We start from the raw sequence: 23577 nt of genomic DNA on the forward strand, positions 1-23577 counted from the left end.
GTATCGATCCCCAAGCAAAAGTATCGTTATCTGGAATTAATATATTATATTTTCTTTGTCAATTTTTGGGTATATTTTTGTGGACACTTTTTGTACTACTTTTCCCTTTCGCATTCTACACGCACGTAAGCAGTGCACACACATAAGCAGTGCACTGGCGTGTGCTCCCGCCCCATTCACGTCCCTATCCTGTGTCGAACAGCATGCTTTTCCTACGCCCCTCTCACGCCTAATTTCTTACTTAACCTTACTATTTCTTGTGAATTTATGTTTCATATTTTCATGAAATGTTTTTCCATATATTTTTATGTTACAAACAATTAAATGCTTGATTTCTCATGTTTTGTTGCCACTTATTTTTATTTTGTTAAAGGTCTGTTTCAATTATTTCAAGATCTGTTTTTTTTTTATTTATTTTTTATTATATATATTTATTTTATTTCAAAATCTGTTTGAAAATTGTGTTAGTAAAATTCGAAAACGGCAAGTGACTATTGATTATTGGATTTGTTTTTAATGATCTACCATTGAGGGCGGTAACATGCTACTACTAAGTCGTTCTTTAATTAGATCAAAAATACTTAATTTAGGTAGATTAAAATTTGATCAAATACAACGTGTAGCAGGGAAATGTTCTGTGCATATGAATTTAAGGGTCATGGTTAAAGAGTGAGACTGACTAATCAGATTTTGTTGTTGATGGATTGGTTTGTGAGTTTGAGGGAAACTGCTTTGCTCGTTATTGAAAGCAGCAGTTTTCCATTGCAAAGCATATTTGACACAAAGAGACTTTAGTTTTTGAGCACTTGATATAGTTGTACATTAAATATCATCAGAATGGCTGAGAACACTGCAGGGTTGTTATATATATATATATATATATATATATATATATATATACATACAGTGGGGAGAACAAGTATTTGATACACTGCCAATGGGTTTTCCCATTGGCAGTGTATTGAATACTTATTCTCTCCACTGTATATAATATGTACTTCCTGTATCGATATCGGACCGGGATCGCAATATTTGGCCTTGGTATTACTTGGTATCGGATCGAATACAAAATCACTGGTATCGCCCATCTCTATTCTCCAGATTACCTCAACAAATTAACAGCAAATATGTCATTGGTCTGCAAAGCTGTAATTGTTGCAAAGGGAGCAGTTGTTGATAAAAGCAAAGTTTGAAGGAGAAAATAATTATTTCAAATAAAAAGCCTTATTAAATTCCAACCTTGTCAATGTCTTTTCTATATTTTTTTATTTTGCAACTCATTTTAAAAATAAGTGTGACTTTCGAAGGAAAACACAAAATTGTCTGGGTGACCTGAAACTTTTGAACAGTGGTGTACTTTGTCGGTATTCTCATATTTTAGACATAACATCTCATTTGATAATGAAGTGCTATCAGTTTTATTGTTAAAAAAAATTAAGTACAGTACAGTAAGGTGCAAATATTTTTTTATTTTGCATTGCGAGCCAAATGGTGCCATCGTTTGTCAACAAACTTATCCCAATAGCTTTATCCTTTTTAACTCCTGCATGGTATCACCATATTTAAAGCACAATGCAGTGGGTGTAACACAAGAAAAAGCTGGTGAACAAAGGCAGTTGGAAGTTTTGTATTCAAGTTCGTGTTGACCGTATTGTACATTATGTATAATACATAATTCAAGCACAAAAGCAAAATTTGGGAGAAAAAATGACTAGTGTGATGACAAAACCTCCTCTCACAAGCAAAGGAAGATGCTCAGTTGCTAATCACACACAAGATGACTTTAAAGCCTTGCTGCATACTCAATTCCGGATATGCTTCACATAGCAGTGGTATATCATATGTACATATTTATAATGAACCTCAAAGGTTTTTCTACTTAAGGCTGCCTGTTGGAAAACTCAAATAAACTTGAAAGACCACCAATTCTGTACATTCCGCACTTCTCCGCCTAAATCAACTATCAAGGAAATAAGATGGCGGAAACACTGTTAAACATTAACACAGAATTTCACGTAATCATTAAACTGCTGGAAAAGTATCGCTACCTTAAGGCCCGAGGAAAGCTTCCAATGTGGAATTACACCACTTTAGAATGAACAAATAAGACAGTATATTCAATATATATGTAATTTATAAGTTAATGTAAATTGGGCAGCATTAGACGCTCCAGGCTCCCGCAGTTGTGCAGTGGAGCGGCGTGGCGTTCAGGGACCAACGCCGCACCGAGTCGGGTCCCGAGGTGATTCGCAGAGTTTGTGTCAGGGGCGAGCGGCCGGGATACGCCGCCGTTGTCGTCGTGGTCATCTTCTACGAGCTCTCCAGCGCGTCGAGGACCTTCATGATCTGCTGTTTAATCACCTTGGTGGCGTCTCCGGCATTTGGGATTAGATATCTGAAAGGAAGAAAACGATGGATTGTCAAGCAAGTCGGATTGGAAATGACAAGTTAAAAAAAGTACCGTTCCACAGCGGAGATCTCCACTCCGGCGGTTGAGCTGTTGCTTCCGAACTTGAAGGTGATAAGCTCTGGGTGCTTCTTCTTGGATGTGATCTTAACCACGGAGCTTAACGCTTGTCTGGATTGGATGTAAGCAAAACCCTTCCTGGAGGCGATTTCGCGCAGGCAGTACATATGGGTGGCCGTTACCAGCAAGTGGCTGCAATCAAACAGTTATGTGTTTGTACATTTTTCACTGAGATTGAAGGTGGTGGCTGTCCAATCCATTTTGAACTGGAAATAAGATAAACGTGTCTACAAAAGTGAAATTCAAAAGGCGCCACGATTAATGGACAATGAAAACTAATCAAAATAATTAATATTTTAGACTTTGTTGACCTTAAATTTGTCCAAATATTTAATTCTTTATCTTTTACTAGTCTCACTTTTTTTCTTGCATGTTTTTTTAATTAAGAAAAAGGGTGTTGGGGTAATAATTACTTTTTGCTCAGTTTGATATTTATTAATTCTATGTTTTAAAACTATTTTACAAAAGCAAAAAATAACAATGAGGGGGGAAAAATCTTTTTTAGAATGGGGATTTTTTGGGGGGGAGGTACAAAAAAATTACTGGGGGGAAAAAAAAAATCCAAGTATATAGTCCTCAGTTAAAAGCGGAAGAGTCTTTGGAAAACAAAAAAGAAAAAAAATTGTAATTTTTTTATACTCACTGCAAATCATTTAAAAATATATTTTGTACCAAAAAAATAGTACATAAAAAACAGTAAATACAAATTGGGGGGATTAAAGTTTTTATTTAATAAATAATAAATTATTGCATTCTGTACTGCTTGGTGAAAGCAGATCTTCTACTCTTTGTAATGAATAAAAATGAAGTATTTGCAAACATCTGATTTTGATTTGGAAATCAACAATACGAAGTTACATTATAGTGAATTAGTTAAATAATTACAGGTATATTACAACAATACAAAGAGTACTTCAACGATTAATCAATTAACTTGGATAATTCAATTAGAAAAAGATTCACATTAAATTTTGCTGCTTCGAGTATTGGTTTAATTAAAGTGGCATAGTAATGGTCTGTTTTGAAAGTGTTTGCATTTAGTTTTCTTGATTTGGGCGGATACACTGCCCTCTAGTGGCAACAGTAAATATGACATAACTCATTTCATATGGCTGAATCCAGCTGCTCCCTGTTAAGACCAACATAAAATAAATGCATTCCTAATTTAGTTTATAGGTTTTTTTCGCCATTTTTGGTGGGAATATATGTGTTTGAACCATTTGTTAAGAGAATTGTAAAAAAACAAAAAAAACATTAGCATTTTATAGCATTTAAGCTAGTGGACTTTGCTCTGTAAGTTACCCAATTGATCTTGTGTTGTACTTAGATCCTCATTTATTTATTTTTTTATACGGTTTGAGGCTCAGCTTAGGTATTTTAATTTTTTATGTTCCTTATCCGATTACGTATTATTCGAACTAGGGCTGGGCGATATGGCCTTAAGTACGTATCACGATACATTGAGCAGATTTACCTCGATAACGATAAATTCGCCCAAGCAGACTGTTATATAATTTGAAAATTTGAATCAATGCACGGAATACAAATTAACCGTTTCTCGTTAAATTTATTTACCAGCTTTCAATTTAACAATTGCACATGCAGTCTAAACATTAAGTATTTAAAAAAATTCTGGTGTGAACATTTATAAAAGCTTGTATGACTTGAAAAATGTACAACATTATAAAAATCAATATGACGACTGTGCAAACATGTCATTCTAACACAAATGAATTGCAGCTTTAACAGTACACTTCAGACAACTTATTGGTAATGGCTGCTGTGACATAATTATTCAACACAAGTGTTTATGTCAAGGTTTCAGGTTTTCTTTTTCCAGAACATTTTTTAATACATGCCCCCCCCCCCCCCCCACAGACACAACCAGATTAAAGCTGTATTGCTCTGATGCCAATGAAATTTTTTATGAAGATTTTATGATGGCAGAATAAAGCAAACACATACAGAAAAATAGCTGTGGCCATTAAACTGTCATATAATATATAGGCTTCACTGTTGGATTATACTTTATGCTGAGTGCTTTACCATCATGAAAGCTTTCAGAGAAACACAGAGATACCAAATAACGCGACATAATGATTGCTACATGAAGGCCGTGCCCAGTCCACTCATTAATTTCAGCCGTTTCGACAAGGTTAGAGCCGCTATCCGACTTCATCACGTTCATTTGTACCATTAGCTGCTAGCATTAGCCTGTGGCTTGGCTACCTTGGCTACCAGAAGAAAGCAATGAAAGCATCCTCTCCTGAAATCGTGAGAACCAGGGAGGACAGCGGGTGAAAGCCCGTCTGGAACCCGCCAAGAGTTTACTTAATGTCAGGTGAAAGTTTGGCGAAGCTAAATTAAGCCCGACTCCATCCCGTTTACTTGTAGCGTTAGCCGCTAGCGTTAGCCTACCGGGCTTCTGTTTGTTTGGCTTCCTGAAAACCACGTGACTCCATACGTAAGCACACTGTCTGCTTTCTTAAAGGGGAATGAACATAGCCGAACAACACAGAGTCAAAGCGGGATGAAAAGACTATATTTTCTTGTTTTATTAAATTACCGAATTTACCGACATGGTCAAAATTACGTCGGTCATCGTGAAGAATTTCGGTAACGGTAAATTTTCAATTTACCGCCCTGCTCTAATTTGAACTACCTAGTTCATCGATTAATCGACTACTAAAATAATCGATAGCTGCAGCCCTGATTACAACCTTATAACAACAGTCTATTTCTAGTAGTAGTCGTCCAGATAATATCCCAACTTTTTTCAGGACATCATATTTAGAATGCACACTTACATTTAACCCTTCATAGTCATATGTATCACATTTTATACACTTAGAATTTAATGATTTTGAGACCAATTCAGAACATGCATCTGCAGGTTCCATGAGGAAAAAAAAAAAACGATTTAGCAAGGGTTATAGATTTTAAAGCGCTTGTTACACAAATTTAAAAAAAAATTTTTAAACAGATTAAAAAAGGTTCCATTAAGACCTTATTTCTAAAATTTTGCGATTCTCTGACAACCGCTTCATGTTGCAGGCCTTTAAGGATTAAATGTGATTCATATTTGCCAATTAATTGACTAATTGCCAAAATAATAAAAAATAACCAACTACAAAATTGTTAATTCACAGAAGAGCAGTCTTATTTTACAACCCTCCCTTATAGAATACGGAAGTAGAATACGTAAAGCCCCATCTGAATGACTTGATTATTATGATTTAAAAGCATTATAACACAATAGCAACTCACCTAGGGAACATGTGACCCGTCTCCTTCACCTCATTGCACGGGATGTGATGCTTCACATCTGGCTTGTTGATCCACGTCTGGACGTTGACAATCTCTTTCCGGTCGTCATCCGACATGGACGAACTGTCTATTTCATCTAATTGAACCAAAAGAAACACCACTAAAAAACAGCTCCTCGCTATTATGATTCAAGAAGAAGAAGCAAGCACCTGTGTCGTACTCCTCTTCGTCACCAATACTGAAAACGGGCTTAACCCCGCGGTAAGGTTTGCCCACCCGATCGCTGCTACTCACGTGTCTGAAAAGAGAAAATGGCTTAGCAGGAAGAATGAATTGAATATAACATGAAATGTGTAATTCCTTTTTTCTACACAAATGGAATGGCGGATGAAAATCTCCAAGCTGCGGAGTAAAAAAAAGGAAAAGCTGGATGTGAAAACAATAGTAAATATAAAGAAATTGAAGTAATTGATTAGCTATTAAATCAGTTTAATTATTTACTTAACTCCTAATTATATTTGTAAATCAGAATCCATTTGCAATCCGTTTTTTCCAATTTAAAACAGTAGAAAAGCATTTTGACCAGCTCGTCTGAAATTCAGGTTTGTAAATCACTGTCATTATGAACCAATCTCAATAGATGGCGCTGTTGCATGGCTCTGGAATTAATGTCGGCACAACTTTTGAGTAGGAGAACAAGATTACGCGAAATATCTTGGCTTGTTGTGTCCATAAGGACGACAAATTCCGATAAATTGTGATTTCTAAAGGACAAGAGAAACAAAGGTGGAATGTAGAGACGACTGTTGCAACGATACCATTTTTTGGTTTCTGATATGGATAACCGATTGATGCCGATACTGTACCAATACCACATATATATACAGCTTCCGTCAATGGCAGTCAATGAACTACTGTTCATTCACCGTTCCACTTCAAATGGTTTAGACCTCTACTAGTGATAAATTCATTTAAATTCAGACTAGCAGCATGATTTACGCAACGCGATTGGACGTCTATTGTGCGTAGCTGGCGGCCATCTTGAGTAGGGCGACCAGCGATTGTGAACTACATTTCGACAAGTCCATATTGCGCAGCATCGGCATGTTATTTCCTAGTACAGGTAGCCCCCAGGTTACGAATAAGTTCTGTTCCTATGCTGGCGACGTAAACCAAATTTCCGCGTAAGTTGGAATGAACCCTTTAAGTACCCCGAAACAACTATCCAAAAAGTCCAAAAGTATTGTATTTTTTTTAATGATGGAGGATACTAGAGACGTGCGAAAATTCTGATTCTTAGATTATTCGCGATTCGGCCACGGAAGATTCAGGATTCACCAACATCCGCATTCCGATTATTTAAGTACATCAGGTAAAACGGAACTAAAACACAGTCAGCGCGGTCTTCAGGACGCAATGAGGAACGGTCCGAGACTAAATATCCTGTTCAACTCATGCCGCTAGATAAAAAAACTAATACCTGACTGCGGCCGACAGCAGCTACAAACAACACCCAGTTGCTAGTTGCTACAATCATACGGCCACAAAATACTACGGTAGATATCACATATAGGCATGTGCCGGTTACCGGTTTCAAGGTTTACCGTGGTATGAAAACGTCACGGTTTCAAAACCACTAAAATTTTCCGTCATACCGTAGTACGGTATTCGCTATTTTACAAGTCTCAAAAATGCTGCCAGAAGTATCTTGGAGCGGCGGAGCTCACCCCTCCCTCTCCGGTTGTTGATGTGTGTGTTTCAGTGACGCTATTCTGCTAAACACCAAAAATATAAACACTCCAAACAAAAGGCATACTTTTCTTGAATTTATGGAGGTCTCAAATCATGCTAACTGAACAGTTTTAAAATGTTGTACAATAGTATTTTACACGTGTGAGTAGCTTCATTAGCACAAACACAACAGAATGTGAGGAAGTCATCCATGGAAAAAGTTCGCCAAAAAGAAAACACACATTTTCCTTTCAAATTCAAAATACAAATTAACTAAACACTTACAAAGACGAATGTTAGCCTAGTCTTAGCTGGGAGAGCAATTTCGTCGAGGTTATAAATCTCACGGCCACTAAGAAACAAGCTTGAATGAAGGAAAAGGGATAACATCAAAGATTGCTAATTGCGACAGATGATCTTGCCCTAAGCACAAATGTACGCTCGCTGGACAAGGCGAGGTCTCACTCCCAGTGTTTTTAGATGAAACCTTTACACACCAACATTCACATTTTAACTAACTTATCCATTTTTAACTTATTAACTTATGAATTCTGCGTCTTTTTAACACAAAGGCATGACATGTAGACTAGAGTTGACATAGTGGCTGAAAATGGCGAAACTTCACTTGAGCTTTTGCCCTCTCAAAAATAAAACAAAAAAAAAGTACAGTCAATATTTTTCAATTTTATTTAGAAGGGTTTTTACTTTTTTATAGCAATTAATTTAGTTCTTGCTCCAATCTTGAGCAACCTGAGCTGTGGCTGTGGGTAGTCTATAAGTTCTATTTATTTTAATTGAAAATATTTATTTATTTATTTAAACATAATATTCATGTTCCAATTTGCAAATATTTTCTTAAAAATAAAATAAAAAAATCCCAGAATTTAAAAAAAATTTTTTTTTTTTTTTTAACCCATACATCTCAAAATAACACATTTTGGAGCTATAATTGCAATACCGTGATACCGTAAAACCGCGGTATTTTTGCTCACGGTTATCGTACCGTCAAAATCTCATACCGGCACATGCCTAATCACATATATATAGAACTAGATACGAAATGACGGACAAAAGTGGCGTTAGAACAAGTATAGAAAACTAGATGCGAAATGACAGACTTGCCGGTGTTAGTAAACAGTCGCCATCTTAAAGCAGTAGACTTCCCTGGAAGGCTCTGTTGTAGTGAACCTAATTAACTTTTTATCTAAAATACTCTTACATCGGCAAAATCTTGACTTGAATCTATCTTTAAATGTTAAAACGGTTTTAAAACTTTCACATGTCAAAAGTAGACAGAAGGGAAATTATGGAAAGACGGGAGCAATTTTAACAACTTTTACGGTTGATTCACAACATTAAATTAATTGAATGTAGCTTAGAGCTGCTGATCCAGATTGGGGACTTGAGCACAGTATTGTATTCACTGTTTTGACCCGTTAACTTGATACTGCAATAGTAGTTTTGTTTAGCCTGAGAGGATTTTTGAACGATCTTGGAAATAATTTGGGGAGTACTATTCAGAGGCTACGATTGCCTCTGAATAGTACTCGTAATCGAATCGTTAGGTGCCCCAAGATTCCCAACTCTAGAGGATACACTGCCCTCTGGTGGCAGCTTTGGGTCTGGCTGAACTGTCGCATTACGACTGAGGAGCAGACTCTCGTCTGACATGGATAAAGGACTGCTGCGCTCTGGTTTGGCCCACATTAGGCTGTAAGTTGTTTCAGCTATTATATTTTTGTGATTGCATTTGTAATTAAGTTTACAGCTAAAGTTTGTGGAGGTATGTGTGAGCGATTTGCACTGAGAATTGCAAATATGTTAGCATAGCGGGCTTTTGTTAGGCAAATTAGGCTAGTTTAATCTACTAAATTTACATATTGATCAGACTGGATGGACGTTTGAACACCAATTGTTTTGTGTCAAGTGTTTTATTGTTAAAATGCGTGTCTTTTTGAACATAAGTGTACATATGTGTGTTACAGCTTTACAAATTGTCATAAGTGTAGGAAGTAAAAAGTTTCAAAAAGCGCAGTTGTCTGGTTTGATGTCTGTAAAGATGAACAACTGCACGTTTAGTGAGAACAGAATTCAATTCAATTCAATTTTATTTGTATAGCCCTGGATCACAACAAGGTTGTCTCAAAGGGCTTATAACAGAACACGTTATATTAATGATTTAAATTTAAAAAAACTAATTTTGGTGCCGTATCGGTTAGAGATGTCCCGATCCCATATTTTTGCACCGGAGTCAGAGACACCTGATTTTAAGAATCTGCCGATACAGTGTCCCGATCCGATACAAAGAAAAATCTTTAGTGTTATTACTAGTATTTTCTAATTTAAACAAAAGTTCCAGAAATGTTACAGTACTACACTGTGTACTTTACTTTCCCCTTTCTCTGGGTGTGTTGCAGAGCGGCCGATTCATAGGGGGCCTATTTTCAACAAATCTGACCGAGTGAAAACACAGACAAAGAGCTTTCTACATTGAAACTTCTTGTGAATAAACGCTTAAATCCCTGAATTCTTTATAGATATTGACGTAAAACAGTCTCGGTTCTTGGTTAAAAGCAAAAAAACCGTGCAGGTAGCATTTATTTTACATAAATGTTGCTCACTATGAGGCTAGTCAGTAAGGAAATTAGCGGCCGCCATATGGAAACAAAGAGCTTTTCCGTTAAATTCTTGTGAATACATGCTTAAATCCCTGCATTCTTCATAGATATGGATGTAAACAGTCTCGACTGTCGCATTTATTTTACGTAAATATTGCGAACCATGAGGCTAGTCAGTAAGGAAATTAGTGGCCACCACATGTTAATCAAAGAGCTTTTTCCATTAAATTCTTGTGAATGAATGCTTGAATCTCTGAATTCTTTATAGATATGGACATAAAAGAGTCAATTCTTGGTTAAAAGCAAAAAAAAAAGTGCAGATAGCATTTATTTTGCATAAATGTTGCGAAGTATAATTCCAATGCTGTAGCGGCTAATTTGTCCCACTGATTTTTTTCACAATGTTTCAAAATGCATGCGTGGTACGAAAAATATAAGAACTACTTTGAATCCACGAACAAACTACTCCTGAGACAATCCTTCCTGTTTGTATGCAGTACAGCTTTCCAACTTTTTCAACCTAATTCCGGCGTTAGACAGCTGCATGTGACCGACTGCTAATAAATAAAGCAGAGTGTTGGACAGCCCCCTTCGGGAAGGCGTGACGCAGTGAATGGGGGAATGTGTCATGTCAATACATTAGGAAGTCTATGTCCTGGATTATTTTGTTACTTTTTAGCCCTTAAAAAAGATTTTAAAAATGTTTTTTTTTTTTTTTTTTTTTTTAAATCAAAAATCCGATCCTTTCCACCCAGTTACGATCCTCTGAAAAATGGCACGATCAACCCGATTTCCGGTCACGTGATCAGATCGGAGACATCCCTAGTATCGGTAACGATATCGATACAAGTATCAGTGCAACACTAGTAAGGACAAGCTGCTACTACCAAGCAAACAGTGAAGTTGTGCTTTTCTTTTCTAAGTGACATTCCAACTATAGAAAAAGGCAATGAAAGCTGAAGTGAGGATGAATCAACACCTAAAAACAGAACATTGTTAGTAAAAGCATGACGACTAGCATGTTTGTGTTTGTTGGGTTATTAGAGCGCTATGGATGCTAATACAAAGAGTGGCATGCGCTAATGTGACATAGGCGCTCATCCTTTTGAGCGACGCCACAGCCATTTGTCGGCATGCTGGTGACAGTAAAGCTCAGTGCTCGTAGCAGGCGCTTACCTATCAGGAATCACCTTCTCTGGCCAGGGCAGATTGAAAGATATTCTAGCATGAAATAAGGTACAAGGGACGGTGAATTTAAATTGTTTGCAAGGTACAGGGCTGAGCAATACTGACAAATTTTAAGTCGATACTCAGACATAGTTTGAAACCTTTGAGTTCTGGATGAAAAAGGTCAATTACAAGAGGCGGAAGTGAATTATTACGTTTCAGTGAGATTGACATGGATAGCCGTCCAATCCATTTGGATAAGGAGGGGATGGCAGTGATTGGTTCAAATGGATTGCATATCAAGTGAGGTCAATGGAAATGAATAAGTGGAAAAATAAGGGCTGTCAAACGATTAAAATTTTTAATCGAGTTAATTACAGCTTAAAAATTAATTAATCGTAATTAATCGCAATTCAAACCATCTATAAAATATGCCATATTTTTCTGTAAATTATTGTTGGAATGGAAAGATAAGACACAAGATGGATATATACATTCAACATACAGTACATAAGTACTGTATTTGTTCATTATAACAATAAATCAACAAGATGGCATTAACATTATTAACAGCCTCTTAAAGCAATCCATGGATAGAAAGACTTGTAGTTCTTAAAAGATAAATGTTAGTACAAGTTATAGAAATTTTATATTAAAACCCCTCTTAATGTTTTTGTTTTATTAAAATTTGTAAAATTTTCAATCAAAAAAATAAACTAGTAGCTCGCCATTGTTGATGTCAATAATTACACCATGCTCACTCAAGGTACTAACCCATAAAATCAGTTGGACCCAAGCGCCAGCAGAGGGAGCCAAACACCAAAAAAAAAGTAACAAGCGGACATAACATTGTACTGTCATTTTAGTCTGTTTGAGCGGGGCGTGTGCGTTAATTGTGTCAAATATTTTAACGTGATTAATTTAAAAAATAATGATTACCGCCCGTCATTTTGACAGCCCTAATAAAAATATTACAAAATATATTTATGAAGGCTGGGATTGGATGGAAAATACAAAAGATATAAAAATATTGTGGCTAAATTGAGGGTCAAATCTTAAAATGATAAAAAAAATACAAATTATGAAGGCCAAAAAATAAATAAAGTGGGAGAAAAATATACAATGCTTATTGAAATTAAAATATATTTCACAGTGCTGCCACTTGCTCATGTCTGCAAATACTAAAAAAAAATGGTATATTTAAAAAAAAAAAAAAAAAAAAAATTTTTTTTATGGCAGTGGTAAACACATGTCAAGGAATTTTTAATGAAAATTCCATCATTTGTTCCTTAAATGGCATGTTAAAGGTTTCAATTAGTATGAATAAAATATTTTTGTTCCATCCCTCTTGGTTTTATTGTATTGTTAAAAAGTTCAATTTTTTGGGGTACCCTGTATATGAAAAAAAAATTGGGGGGGGGGGGGCAAAACGTTGAAAAGGATTAAAGATAAAATTTGAAAATTATGAAAAATTTACAATTTTGGGAAAAAAAAGTGACAGAAAAAAACGGCACAATACACATCTAGATATTTTCTACGTAAAAGAACTAAGAAAAAAAAAAAAGGTCTATCTCTAAAGAAATAAAAATAAGGTTTTCAGGAAAATTATGTGGACTATTGCCCAAACTGCAATCTAAACTCTGCTTTTAAAGCTGTGTATAAATATTGACATGACCAAGATGTAGGGTATTTGCTTTCAACTTGACAAAATTTTTGAAAAAACAGACTAGTTACAGAAAATATAGTTCAAAACAAAAACACAATCCAATGAATTTCCTCACCTGTCCACTGGTGCGGACGTGTTCTCGATGAAGCTAATCATCTTCTCTTTTACATTCACAGACTTGGACTTGAGCGCAAAAGTCATTTTGTTGACCAACGATTTGACGCCTTTGCCGTCACTCAGAGACTCCCCCTGGATGGGCAAGACAATAATAGACACATTAACGTTCAACCAGTTTTAACTAAAACAATGTAAAGTTGGCAACTTACGTCTGCCGAGCTAAGGCTACTGTGAGAACCCGACGTGCTGACGATCCAGTGAATGTACGAGGAATCCAAGCCCTCCACGTTCATGTCCACTAGATGTTGCTGTAGAGCTGATATCACATTTAAAGGTAATTTAGTACCAATTCAAACCAGTGGCACCTCCAGAAATTTTTCATAGGGGTAGCCAGATGGGGCCACTTAAAATGTTGGGGTGGCCAAAACTAAAAGCCATAATTTCAGGTTTTCATTATATTATTGCAGTAAAAAGGTCAGGGGAAAACCATCAGAAAGACTTAAGGACACGGCTACTGATATACTTTGGTGTAATGTGTAATATTTGATGTTACTAATGATTTAATGTGTATCGTCCATAACTGTCCAGTCAAAATTTTGAGTTCCACAACAATTCTGTTTTATCGTGTTATGTATATACAGTATTAGGCATAAGGTGTACATTTAACTAAGGCTGTCAAATGATTAAAATTTTTTAATCGAGTTAATCACAGCTTAAAATTAATCATAATTAATCGCAATTCAAATCATCTCTAAAATATGCCATATTTTTCTGTAAATTATTGTTGAAATTGAAAGATAAGACAAGACAGATACTGTATATACAGTCAACATACTGTACATAGTACTGTATTTGTTTATTATAATAATAAATCCACAAGATTGGCATTAACATTATTAACATTCTTTCTGTGAAAGGGATCCACAGATTGAAAGACTTGTAATTCTTAAAGGATACATGTGAGTTTGTATATTGTGACTAAATATTGCCATCTAGTGTATTTGTTGAGCTTTCAGTAAATGATACTGTATCGACTTAAACATTCTGCCCAAATGCATGGTGGGAAGTAGTGCAACCATGACTGTGTGTGGTGGCTGCAAATGCTATACCTTCTCTGCGTTGAGTACACTACAGGGTATTAAGAAAAAGGTCGCTTCCCACAAGATTTATAGTTGCTGTGGGAGAGATGACAAAGCTTTTGCCAATTAAAAGCACGGCCCCAATGAATGCTTGAATCTACTCCACTCACTTGATACCACCTCTTATCGCTGTATATAAGTACAACGGCGCCATTGTAGGCTGTTTGCGGCAATGCGTGAATGAGTAGTACCGCGAATGCGTCAATTGCGAGAAATATTTTCACGTGATTAATTTTTAAAAATTAATTACCGCCCGTTAACGCGATAAATTTGACAGCCCTACATTTAACAAAACAAAATAAATGCATTCATTTGGGATGAAATGCATAACTGATGCTACAACAATCTAACGATATACTGGCAAGCGGGGTGGCCAGTGGGGTTGCCGTGGCCACCCCTGGACACCCCCTGGTGGCGCCACTGATTTAAACACCATTCTCTCTGTAATTTGTTGATTTTGTACTCACCCATGAAGCCACCTTTCGCAATACTGACATACTCCTTGTTTTTCTGAAACACAAAGTGCTTAGTCAGCATAGAATAAGCTTGTTTGTTTTTTTACCTCGATTTTGGAGTCTCACCTGGAGGAAGTGAGCCAGCACCATGTTCATGTACATGTCCTCCTCCTCCCTGCCGCTGCCCATGAAGCAAAGGTGCTCGCCGCTAGCAATGGAGCCTGACTCCAAGGACTGCTTCTGGGCCTCCAGGAGCGACTTGACTGACAGGGCGAACTCAGACGGGTTCTGGAGCATCTGTGCGCAAAGCAGTGATTGAAAATATTATAATGTCCGTAAAATAAAAGCTACAATTCTTTAACAGAAAAATTTAATTCCAGACCCACCCTCCTTTCTTTCTTTTTTTTTTTTTTTAAATTTAGGGCCTGAAAATAATATCCACACTAGGGCTGCAGCTATCGATGATTTTAGTAGTCGATTAATCGATGAACTAGTTAGTTTGAATAATCAAGTAATCGGATAGGGAACATAAAATACCTGAGCTGAGCCACAAACGGTATAAGAAAATAAATCAATGAGGATCTAAGCAAAACAGAAGAACAATCAGCTAACTTACATAGCAAAAGTCCGCTAGCTTAAATGCTAACTTTTTTTTTTTTTTTCAACAATGCTCTTAACAAATGGTTCAAATACATATTCCCACAAAAAAACGGCAAAATATACCTTTAAGCTAAATTGCAAATGCATTAAAAAACACTAGCTCAAATAAAAACTGCATATGTTGGTCTTAACAGGGAGCAGCTGGATTCAGCCATGAAAAATGAGTCATGTCATGTTCACTGTTGCCACTAGAGAGCAGTGTATCCACCCAAATCCAGGCATGAAAATGGGTCAGGGGTTAAAAAGGTGAGAAGGGTATGGAAGAAATATGTTTCAGTACACTGTACAACTCGGGCTGTCCCAAACGACTAATTTTCTCCCGATTAGTCAGCCGACTATTTTTACGATTAGTCAACTAATCTAATAATCCCCCCCCCCTTTTTTTACTATCTCAGCAATTAAATTTTTGATGACGCTTATTAAATTACAAAAACATTTTGGAACACTTACCGTATTTTTCGGAGTATAAGTCGCGTTTTTTTTCATATTTTGGCTGGGTGTGCGACTTATACTCACGAGCGACTTACGTGTGGAATTATTAACACATTATGATATAATTTCATATGTTGTTTTGGTGTTTTGCAGTGACACTGATGGTTTTATAAAGTTGTTAGCATGTTCTTATGCTATAGTTATCTGAATAACTCTTTCTAGCTATGGCCACGTTCGCGTTCTGCCTTTGGCAGTGTATGTTCAATTGTATTATTGACTTTTTTATCTTGAAATGGATGCATTTAGTTTGTGGCGCTTTCACACCCACGTGAGGGCGCACTCGCACTTGTTTACGTGAAGAAGAGTGCTCACACGCCAGAAGAAGACGGACAGCTACGTAGCTCTGAGTGAGTGAGTGGGCGAGCTAGCGAGAGAGAAAAGACGGCTGCGAACCTACTTTCATTGTAAATGCTTTTAGATTATCTCTACAGAGGCAACGCCTGCGTGTATCATCTTTTCTGTTGTTGTTGTGTGTTTTCCACCTGCGATCGGACACTTAGAGCCAGTTCTGTGGTTGTTTGAACGATGTGCTAATGATAGCGAACGCATGCTAACCTGTTACTTATTACTGTAATAGTACCTAATTATCATTTATTTACGTTGATGCGAACCTGTTTGCTATCGAGGACCAAATTGATTCAGCAAATTATACGGACGTCCAGCATTGTCTTTTGGGAGTTCGCTGGATAGCCAGGACCGAGCCGTAGCGTAGGACAGTATATTCACATTTCGTTGTTCATGCACTGTACACTGTACATTTATTTAGCATGTTGTTCTCTATTGTATTTTTATATTAAACTGCCTTTCAAGATGACATGTCTGTTCTATGTGTTGGATTTTATCAAGTAAATTTCCCCCAAAAATTCGACTTATACTCCGGTGCGACTTGTATATGTTTTTTTTCTCTTCGTTGGGCATTTTATGGCTGGATCGACTTATACTCAGGTGCAACTTGTAGTCCGAAAAATACGGTAAATTCTTTATTAAAGTACAAATAAACAAGTAAATAACCACAATAAATTACAAATAAACAATAAGGTCAAATGCTGATAGCATTAACTAGTGCAAAAGAATGGAATGTAAACAGATTCAGAACACTGACTTCACCTTTCCAACATGATTCAAAACAATTCTTAAAAAAATATATTAATAATATACTACTATATACAAGAGTAGTATAATAATTATTAATTGCCAATCAGATTTTTCATAAAGGGTGTCATTTTAAAGCATTTATATGACAAACATGGCATGCTTTTATTTTGAAATGTTCACCGGAAGTACGTTCGCTAAACCGCTAACTGTAAGCTTTACACGACGCAAAAAAAGCTCTTTTTGTCATTGCATGTTGTGTCAGTAATGAATTTTTTTTTTCATTTTTTCGTTTGCAAATGCTGTTAACCAGCGATTGTTCATTTTTTAAATGTCATCTTCTTAACCGTAAGTTTACGTTTTGGAGAAAACTGCCTTTGTTTCGTTGAAATAAGTCAATGTTTTGGTCACTTTGGTGCACTTTTTTGGCTTTGTGCCGCTTTCCCCGCTTGCATACCAAGTGTCCGACATTAAAAAAAAATCTCCCGAACCCCCCCACCCCCCTTAAGAATGTTCTCCTCGGACCTACACAATTCACGTACGTCACCCTTTTTGACTTCAAAACGGCGAATTTCACCGAGAGGTGAGAGATTTTCATGCCTGTGTTAAATAATCACTATTTCCATCCTGGAATTAAAATGCAAAACTTTTGTCGTAAATAAAATCTCTCTTCTCAACATATTTGTGCTGTCAGCACCCAACTACTACTACACTTATTTTACTCTTACTCTCTTACTTCATATTCATCTTTTTTCCCCTCACAGACTTTATTCCTTCTCCTGCAGTCACTAGTTTCTTAACTCATTCAATTTCATTGACAGCGACAGACATCCAATTCATTTTGATTGGGAGGTCTAACAGCGATCATCCGCTGCCAGCCGCTCCAAGTCAAAATGGATCGGACGTCTATGGCCGTCAATGGCACTTAAAGAACAAATATTCATCATAAAAGAATAAAATGACAAACCAGTATATCCCAGCACCACCCACTCACCAGATCTGAGTCCAGGTGGAAAGCGGTGGAGAGATGACCAGCATTATACTGCTCCGCCGGCCGGCAATCCACTACAAAGAAGCGCACCCCGTCCTGAACGGAAAAGACAAAAACACATTAGCTTTTACCCTCTCTCAATGAAAACCCTTATGATTTTTAGCCACCTGTTGCTGCTGGTTTGCTTGCAGAATTTCCGGAACAGATACAGGTAGGCACAGCGCCTGGCTCAGGTCCATGTCCTCTTCCTTCAAAGCCACAAGGCTGCTGCCGAACAAGTTTTGGTTCATCTGTACAGAAATAAAACAGTATGAATCGAGAGTTCCTGACAAGAGATGCTTTAATGTTCATCATAAGAGGAAGTCAAACCTTTCTGAGTGACAGGGGGGTCTTGCTCTGGTAGTACTGAGCAAGGGAAAACAAATCTTCAATGTCCTCAGCGTCCAGTAGAGAAGGCGATTCTTCCAGCATTTCTAATCGAGACATTTTTTAAAATGTGGTCAAATAACAGTAAATATTTCCAGATTGCTGTAGTTCATGATGTCAGCAAATAGAATATCATTTTAATCACGCTAAATAAAGTATTTGCAAAAAAAAAAACCTTGAGACTCGATACAATTTTTGATAGTACATAAATAAACTTAAAAATAATTTGACTAAAACTTCAGTTTTTCTTGTTGTTTTTTTTTTTGCTGAGACTAAAACATTGTGGGGGTGTCGCACCTCCCGATCGACAGGGATTGGATGTCTATTGCCGTTCATGGCAGCCAATGTGTGCTCTATAACCACTAAAACTAAAATATCAAATAAATTACTGATTCTGCCAACCCTCTGGGACCTAATGGATTGTACACCTTGCAGCGTGAAAAGCAGCCAAGGAGTTAACAAGAAAAATGCAAAGAAAATCCTCCATTACTACAAAGAGTAGTGCAGAATCAAATTTACTTCATGACAACAAATTTTTGGTGATCTGTGGACAGCTGAAACAATCACTCGAATAATTCCAGTAACTCGATTTTAAAAATTGATCGAGGAATTTTCCCCACCCTCGAGGAATCGTTTAATTTTGGCAGCCCTAAGCATGACGTTTTGCCCAGACTACTTTTAATACAACACAACGCGCTGACTAGGAGCGGGAACCTCAGGGCACCTCACGATACGATACGATTCGCGATACAAGGCTCACGATAACGATTATATCACGATACAGCGATTATCGATATATTGGTCAGAAATTGGATACATGACATTCTACGATACAACTGTTGAAACGATAAAAAAAAAAAACAACATTTGAAAAAATACTGTTTAAGTCATTTATTAAACAGTGACACCTTTTCTGTGCAACATTGCTGTAAAATATAAATCTACAGCAAATTGTGCACCTGCACATATAGAGGAAACAAACCACAACCACTGATATCTGGTGGAGAGATCATGATGAATTGCACCCTTAATTTCTTTAAAGTTTTAAATCTTTTATTTAAAAAAAACTGCTGTAGGTGTCAGTCAGCAGTTGAGCTTGGAGAAGGGAAATTATAAAATTGGTGGGTCTTTTCTTCGTATATGACCTTTGTTGCCAAAAGCGTTGGTTTGAGCACTTCCATTATCTGCTTCAGCATTTGAGATGTCAGACTTGGTAAGTCACAGTCTTCCTCACCTTAAAAACAACAAAATAAAACAAAAAATATTAGCTACTTCATAGCTTTTGAGTTGAAATCCTGATTTTTTTTTTTGTGTGTGTGTTGGAAGTATTGAATTAAAAAATATATGAACTGAATGTATAGAAATTAAAAATGCAATAATTACCTATTTTTTAATATGTAGGCTACATTAATTATCATGCACATCACTTTATACAGTATATCTTGGAACCTATTCAAAACATTTTTATGGTTTATTGTATCAAAATGGCAGTAATAACAGTTTGTGTAGTAAACTAGATGGAAAGTGGTTCTCAAATAATATCAAATAAATCGGTAAATTCATGTGGGCTTGTTCGATATTCATTTTCATCCAGTTTAGGGTCCTGGTTTATTTTATATCATTCAACACCAATTGTCATCAAAATAATACTCGTAAATTAAAAATCAATTACATTGTATAACTTTCTTACCTCAAGTGATGAAAGCGAAGCAGTGAAGAAATCCGGTGTGCACTTCGTCACCAGCTCCCAGTGAACCTTGTTTTTGCTAAACAATTCTTGCAGACAGCAAAGTCCTTGTTCACCTTACTTCCTTTCTTGTTGGTGTAAAATCTAGTGTGTCCCCATGTGTGATTTGTAGCAATATTTTTCTCATTTTTTCCTCCACCGTTCTCACAAAGCTTTTTTATTTTTTCAACCCATTTGGAGCTTCCTCTCTTCTTCTCTAGACAACTTGTGCGCGCTTTGCCTTCACCGCCACTCCCGCGCGCCCCTAGTGGACCGCCAAGGAATTGCTCAACAAACATTGAGCAGTTTATAGCATCCATACTCCATTGTTTGGCCAATATGTTAAATAAAAGTATCGATACTTGGCGGGAGCATATCGATAACCGATCGGGTTGCAAAATATCGCGATATATCGCTGTATCGAGATATTGTCACACTCTTAGCGCTGACGTTGTAAAAAAATATTTTATCCGATTACTTGATTAATTGATGGAATTTTCAGTAGAATACTAGATTACTAAAATATTCGATAGCTGCATCCCTAGATCTGTTGTAGTGCAAAAACAAATAACTGCGTTTCGATACTTTTGCAATTGGGACAACATTTCAGCTCAATACTTTTCAATAGTTTTGACAACACTATAACAATTGTGTGAATGTATTATACAGATGTTTGACGTTTTTTTTTTTTTTTTTTTTTAAATCAAGGATTTCTCCCTTTGAAATCTAAACTAAATACTGAAAAGCTGTTTTTGTGGCTAATGGTCTGCGTTGGGAGTTGGAAAATAAACCAATTGATGCCTCAGGGAATCTGTATAACCAGTCAAGTAAGCGCAACATCCGACTTTGGCTTGTTTACAATCTCCAGCTAACTGAAGCTCGTATACCAATTCATGTTGATGCTTGAAAATAAAGTACAAGAACTTTACATGCAATGTGCGGTCTGTCTGTCCGATGTAACTGTTATTCCTGCATCATCACATATAGTTTTGGTTCTTTAAGTTCACTTAAAAAGATTAAATAGTTACGGACCGAAAACGAAAACACAATTAGTCATGTCTCAGCCGAAATGTTACCCCAATTTCGATGCGAGCCTAGCATTAATTACAAACAGATCTTTGTGTAATAATAAGTTTAAAAAAATCAAACTTGAAGACAGGAGGTTCCACTTACTGATGATGTCATCTTTGCTGTCTCCTTCTCTGTCAAGGATGGTCTCTCTAAAAAAATAAATCAACAAAAAAACATGTAAAAACAACATTAAAATGTCAAATGTAAGGTGTAAACCAAAAATTTCATGACGATTTGATCTCGATTCTTTGAACAACGATACGATATTTGCTGACATGACAAAGTCGGCCACGATTTGATTCGATTCATGATTATGTGCGCATTTCACACATTTGTGACAGTTTTGATGCTAAGACATACATTTAAATAAAAAACCTTTTTAACAAAACGGCATTTCTAAAAGATGACGTTGAATTATTGTTTGCATTTCCATCAATTTGATTGGATTAAACCTGATTAGTGCTTCAACGATTAATCGATTAACTCGAGTAATTTGATTAGAAAAAAGCTTCGAATCAAATTTTGATGCTTTGATTATTCGTTTAATTAGAGTGATGTTGTAAGGGTTTAGAGAGTGTTTGCATTTAGTTTTATTGATTTGGGTGGATACACGGCCCTCTAGTGGCAACAGTGAATATGACGTGACTCATTTAACATGGCTAAATCCAGGTGCTTCCGTTAAGACCAACATAAGGTAAGTTATTGTTTGAGCTAATATGTTTTTTACGCATTCGTAATTTAGTTTAGAGGTATATTTTGTCATTTTTTGTGGGAATATGTGTTTGAACGATTTGTTCAGAGCATTGTAAAAACACGTTAGCATTTTATAGCATTTAAGCTAGCGGACTTATGCTGTGCAAGTTAGCCAGTAATTCTTTTGTTGTATTTAGATCCTCATTTATTATTTTTTATACCGTTTAAAGTGCCTGTGACACGAAAAAGCATGTTTATTTCATAATACATACGGTATTTTATGCTCCTGAATGAAATGGACCACTTGGATGTGTGAAGAAGCGATCGATATATTTATTAAATTTTTTGAATCCCGCCCTACGAAAATGACAAGACTTCCGGCTTTGGTCTTGCATTGAGGAAGAGGGCTCTGTGACGTGTACGGAAGAAGGAATCCTCTTCACTATACAGCCATACTGTTGTATGAGAAGGACTAAGGATTCATCTGATTAATACGTTTATTTTTCGCATCACACCAGCTAAACGGCTGTAGAAAAATCTTGCTGTACGTTCAAGGGAGAGGCGTGTGTGCCTTTTTGGGGTTTCAAAAGGTTCCCGTTCACGGGTGGATATTGGCCAAAACAAGCCCTACTACTGTGGGACCATGGAGCTTACGAGGAAGTGAGTAAACATCGTGTTTTGTATTATGAAAATACTGGGATCATTTTAATATGTAGGTGGCTTGCATTTTGTGGCTGACATGCTCCTTGTCCCCTCGGCTGACGACTGGCGGCTTGTTGCAGATCCCCCCGCCGGGAGAGCACTATACTCTGCTTATTGCCTTCTTCATGTGCCCGGTGTTCTGTCAAATTTTTCGACCGATCAGAAATTGCAACTCTGTGTTAAAAATAGCCGCGAATACAGGGATTACAAAGTAAACACTACTAACTTTCTTTAAATAAAGGCCTACTTACGTTTGATCATGGATGGGCATGTAAAAAACTCTCCTCATACACATTAGCAACATAACTGCAGCCGCTCTTGCATGACTCTCGCTGTTTACGTCTTCGCCGTGTGGTAAAGCATTATTTTGCCTATTCGTGTTGACCATTTGGCAGCTACACGCCCCTCTGACGTTGGCCGATTTGTTCGGCAGTCATTGTCCAGCTGCTTCCCCGGCGAGCTCTCCTGTCCGTAGTAGCAGGGGAACGAATTGTAAATTGCTCTTCGCCGGGCGGGTTGCCGATCAGCCAAGACAATCGACAACCCAGTCGTCATGTGAAATGATCTGGGCTAGTTATGTGTGATTTTCCGCTTCGAAGACTTTGGAACATCACTTGGTTCGGGTTAGCATGTCGGCTAGCTGTCACGCCTCTTGGTTTGTTTACATTCTCCGAAGCCGGGGAAGGGAAATAATATAAGCCCGATTTAGGTGGCATAAAATATCGTTCGCGAGGTGCGACAGTAAAGGTGAAGTCGACAGTTTTGACCATTATGGAGTAATTTTGCCATGTCGTCCTGAATAAATGCATTTTTATTAGAGATGTCCCGATTGATCAGGATGCCGATCGATCGGGTCCGATCACGTCATTTTCAAAGTATTGGAATCGGCAAAAAAATATCGGCCATGCCTTTTAAAAAAATTTTTTTTTTTTTTTTTTAAATTAAATCATTTTCTAATTGTATTTAACGTTACAGACATAATATGTTACACTCATCCAGAGTCTTTAGTTTAGGCTTAAGGTAGGGTTATCAAATTC

The 23577-nt window shown here is 36.8% G+C and overlaps 1 protein-coding gene across 2 annotated transcripts in view; it reads right to left on the minus strand.

Annotated features, from left to right (window-relative positions):
- Positions 1–1449: 1449 nt before the first annotated feature.
- Positions 1450–23577, minus strand: part of tbc1d23 (TBC1 domain family, member 23) — a 33427-nt gene continuing 11299 nt past the window's right edge. The window contains exons 7-19 of one of the 2 annotated variants that reach the window (XM_057841934.1): positions 21248–21294; positions 18292–18395; positions 18090–18212; positions 17926–18018; positions 14814–14984; positions 14700–14742; positions 13303–13409; positions 13092–13225; positions 11320–11364; positions 6004–6092; positions 5795–5930; positions 2462–2659; positions 1450–2395 (exon numbers count right to left, since the gene is read on the minus strand). In XM_057841934.1, the coding sequence (XP_057697917.1) occupies positions 2311–2395; positions 2462–2659; positions 5795–5930; positions 6004–6092; positions 11320–11364; positions 13092–13225; positions 13303–13409; positions 14700–14742; positions 14814–14984; positions 17926–18018; positions 18090–18212; positions 18292–18395; positions 21248–21294 (1375 nt within the window). In that variant the 3' untranslated portion in view covers positions 1450–2310. The remainder of the gene's footprint in view (positions 2396–2461; positions 2660–5794; positions 5931–6003; positions 6093–11319; positions 11365–13091; positions 13226–13302; positions 13410–14699; positions 14743–14813; positions 14985–17925; positions 18019–18089; positions 18213–18291; positions 18396–21247; positions 21295–23577) is intronic. The other variant, XM_057841936.1, reaches the window with a different exon arrangement.

This window comes from Corythoichthys intestinalis, chromosome 7, assembly GCF_030265065.1.
Source record: "Corythoichthys intestinalis isolate RoL2023-P3 chromosome 7, ASM3026506v1, whole genome shotgun sequence".
NCBI lineage: Eukaryota > Metazoa > Chordata > Actinopteri > Syngnathiformes > Syngnathidae > Corythoichthys > Corythoichthys intestinalis.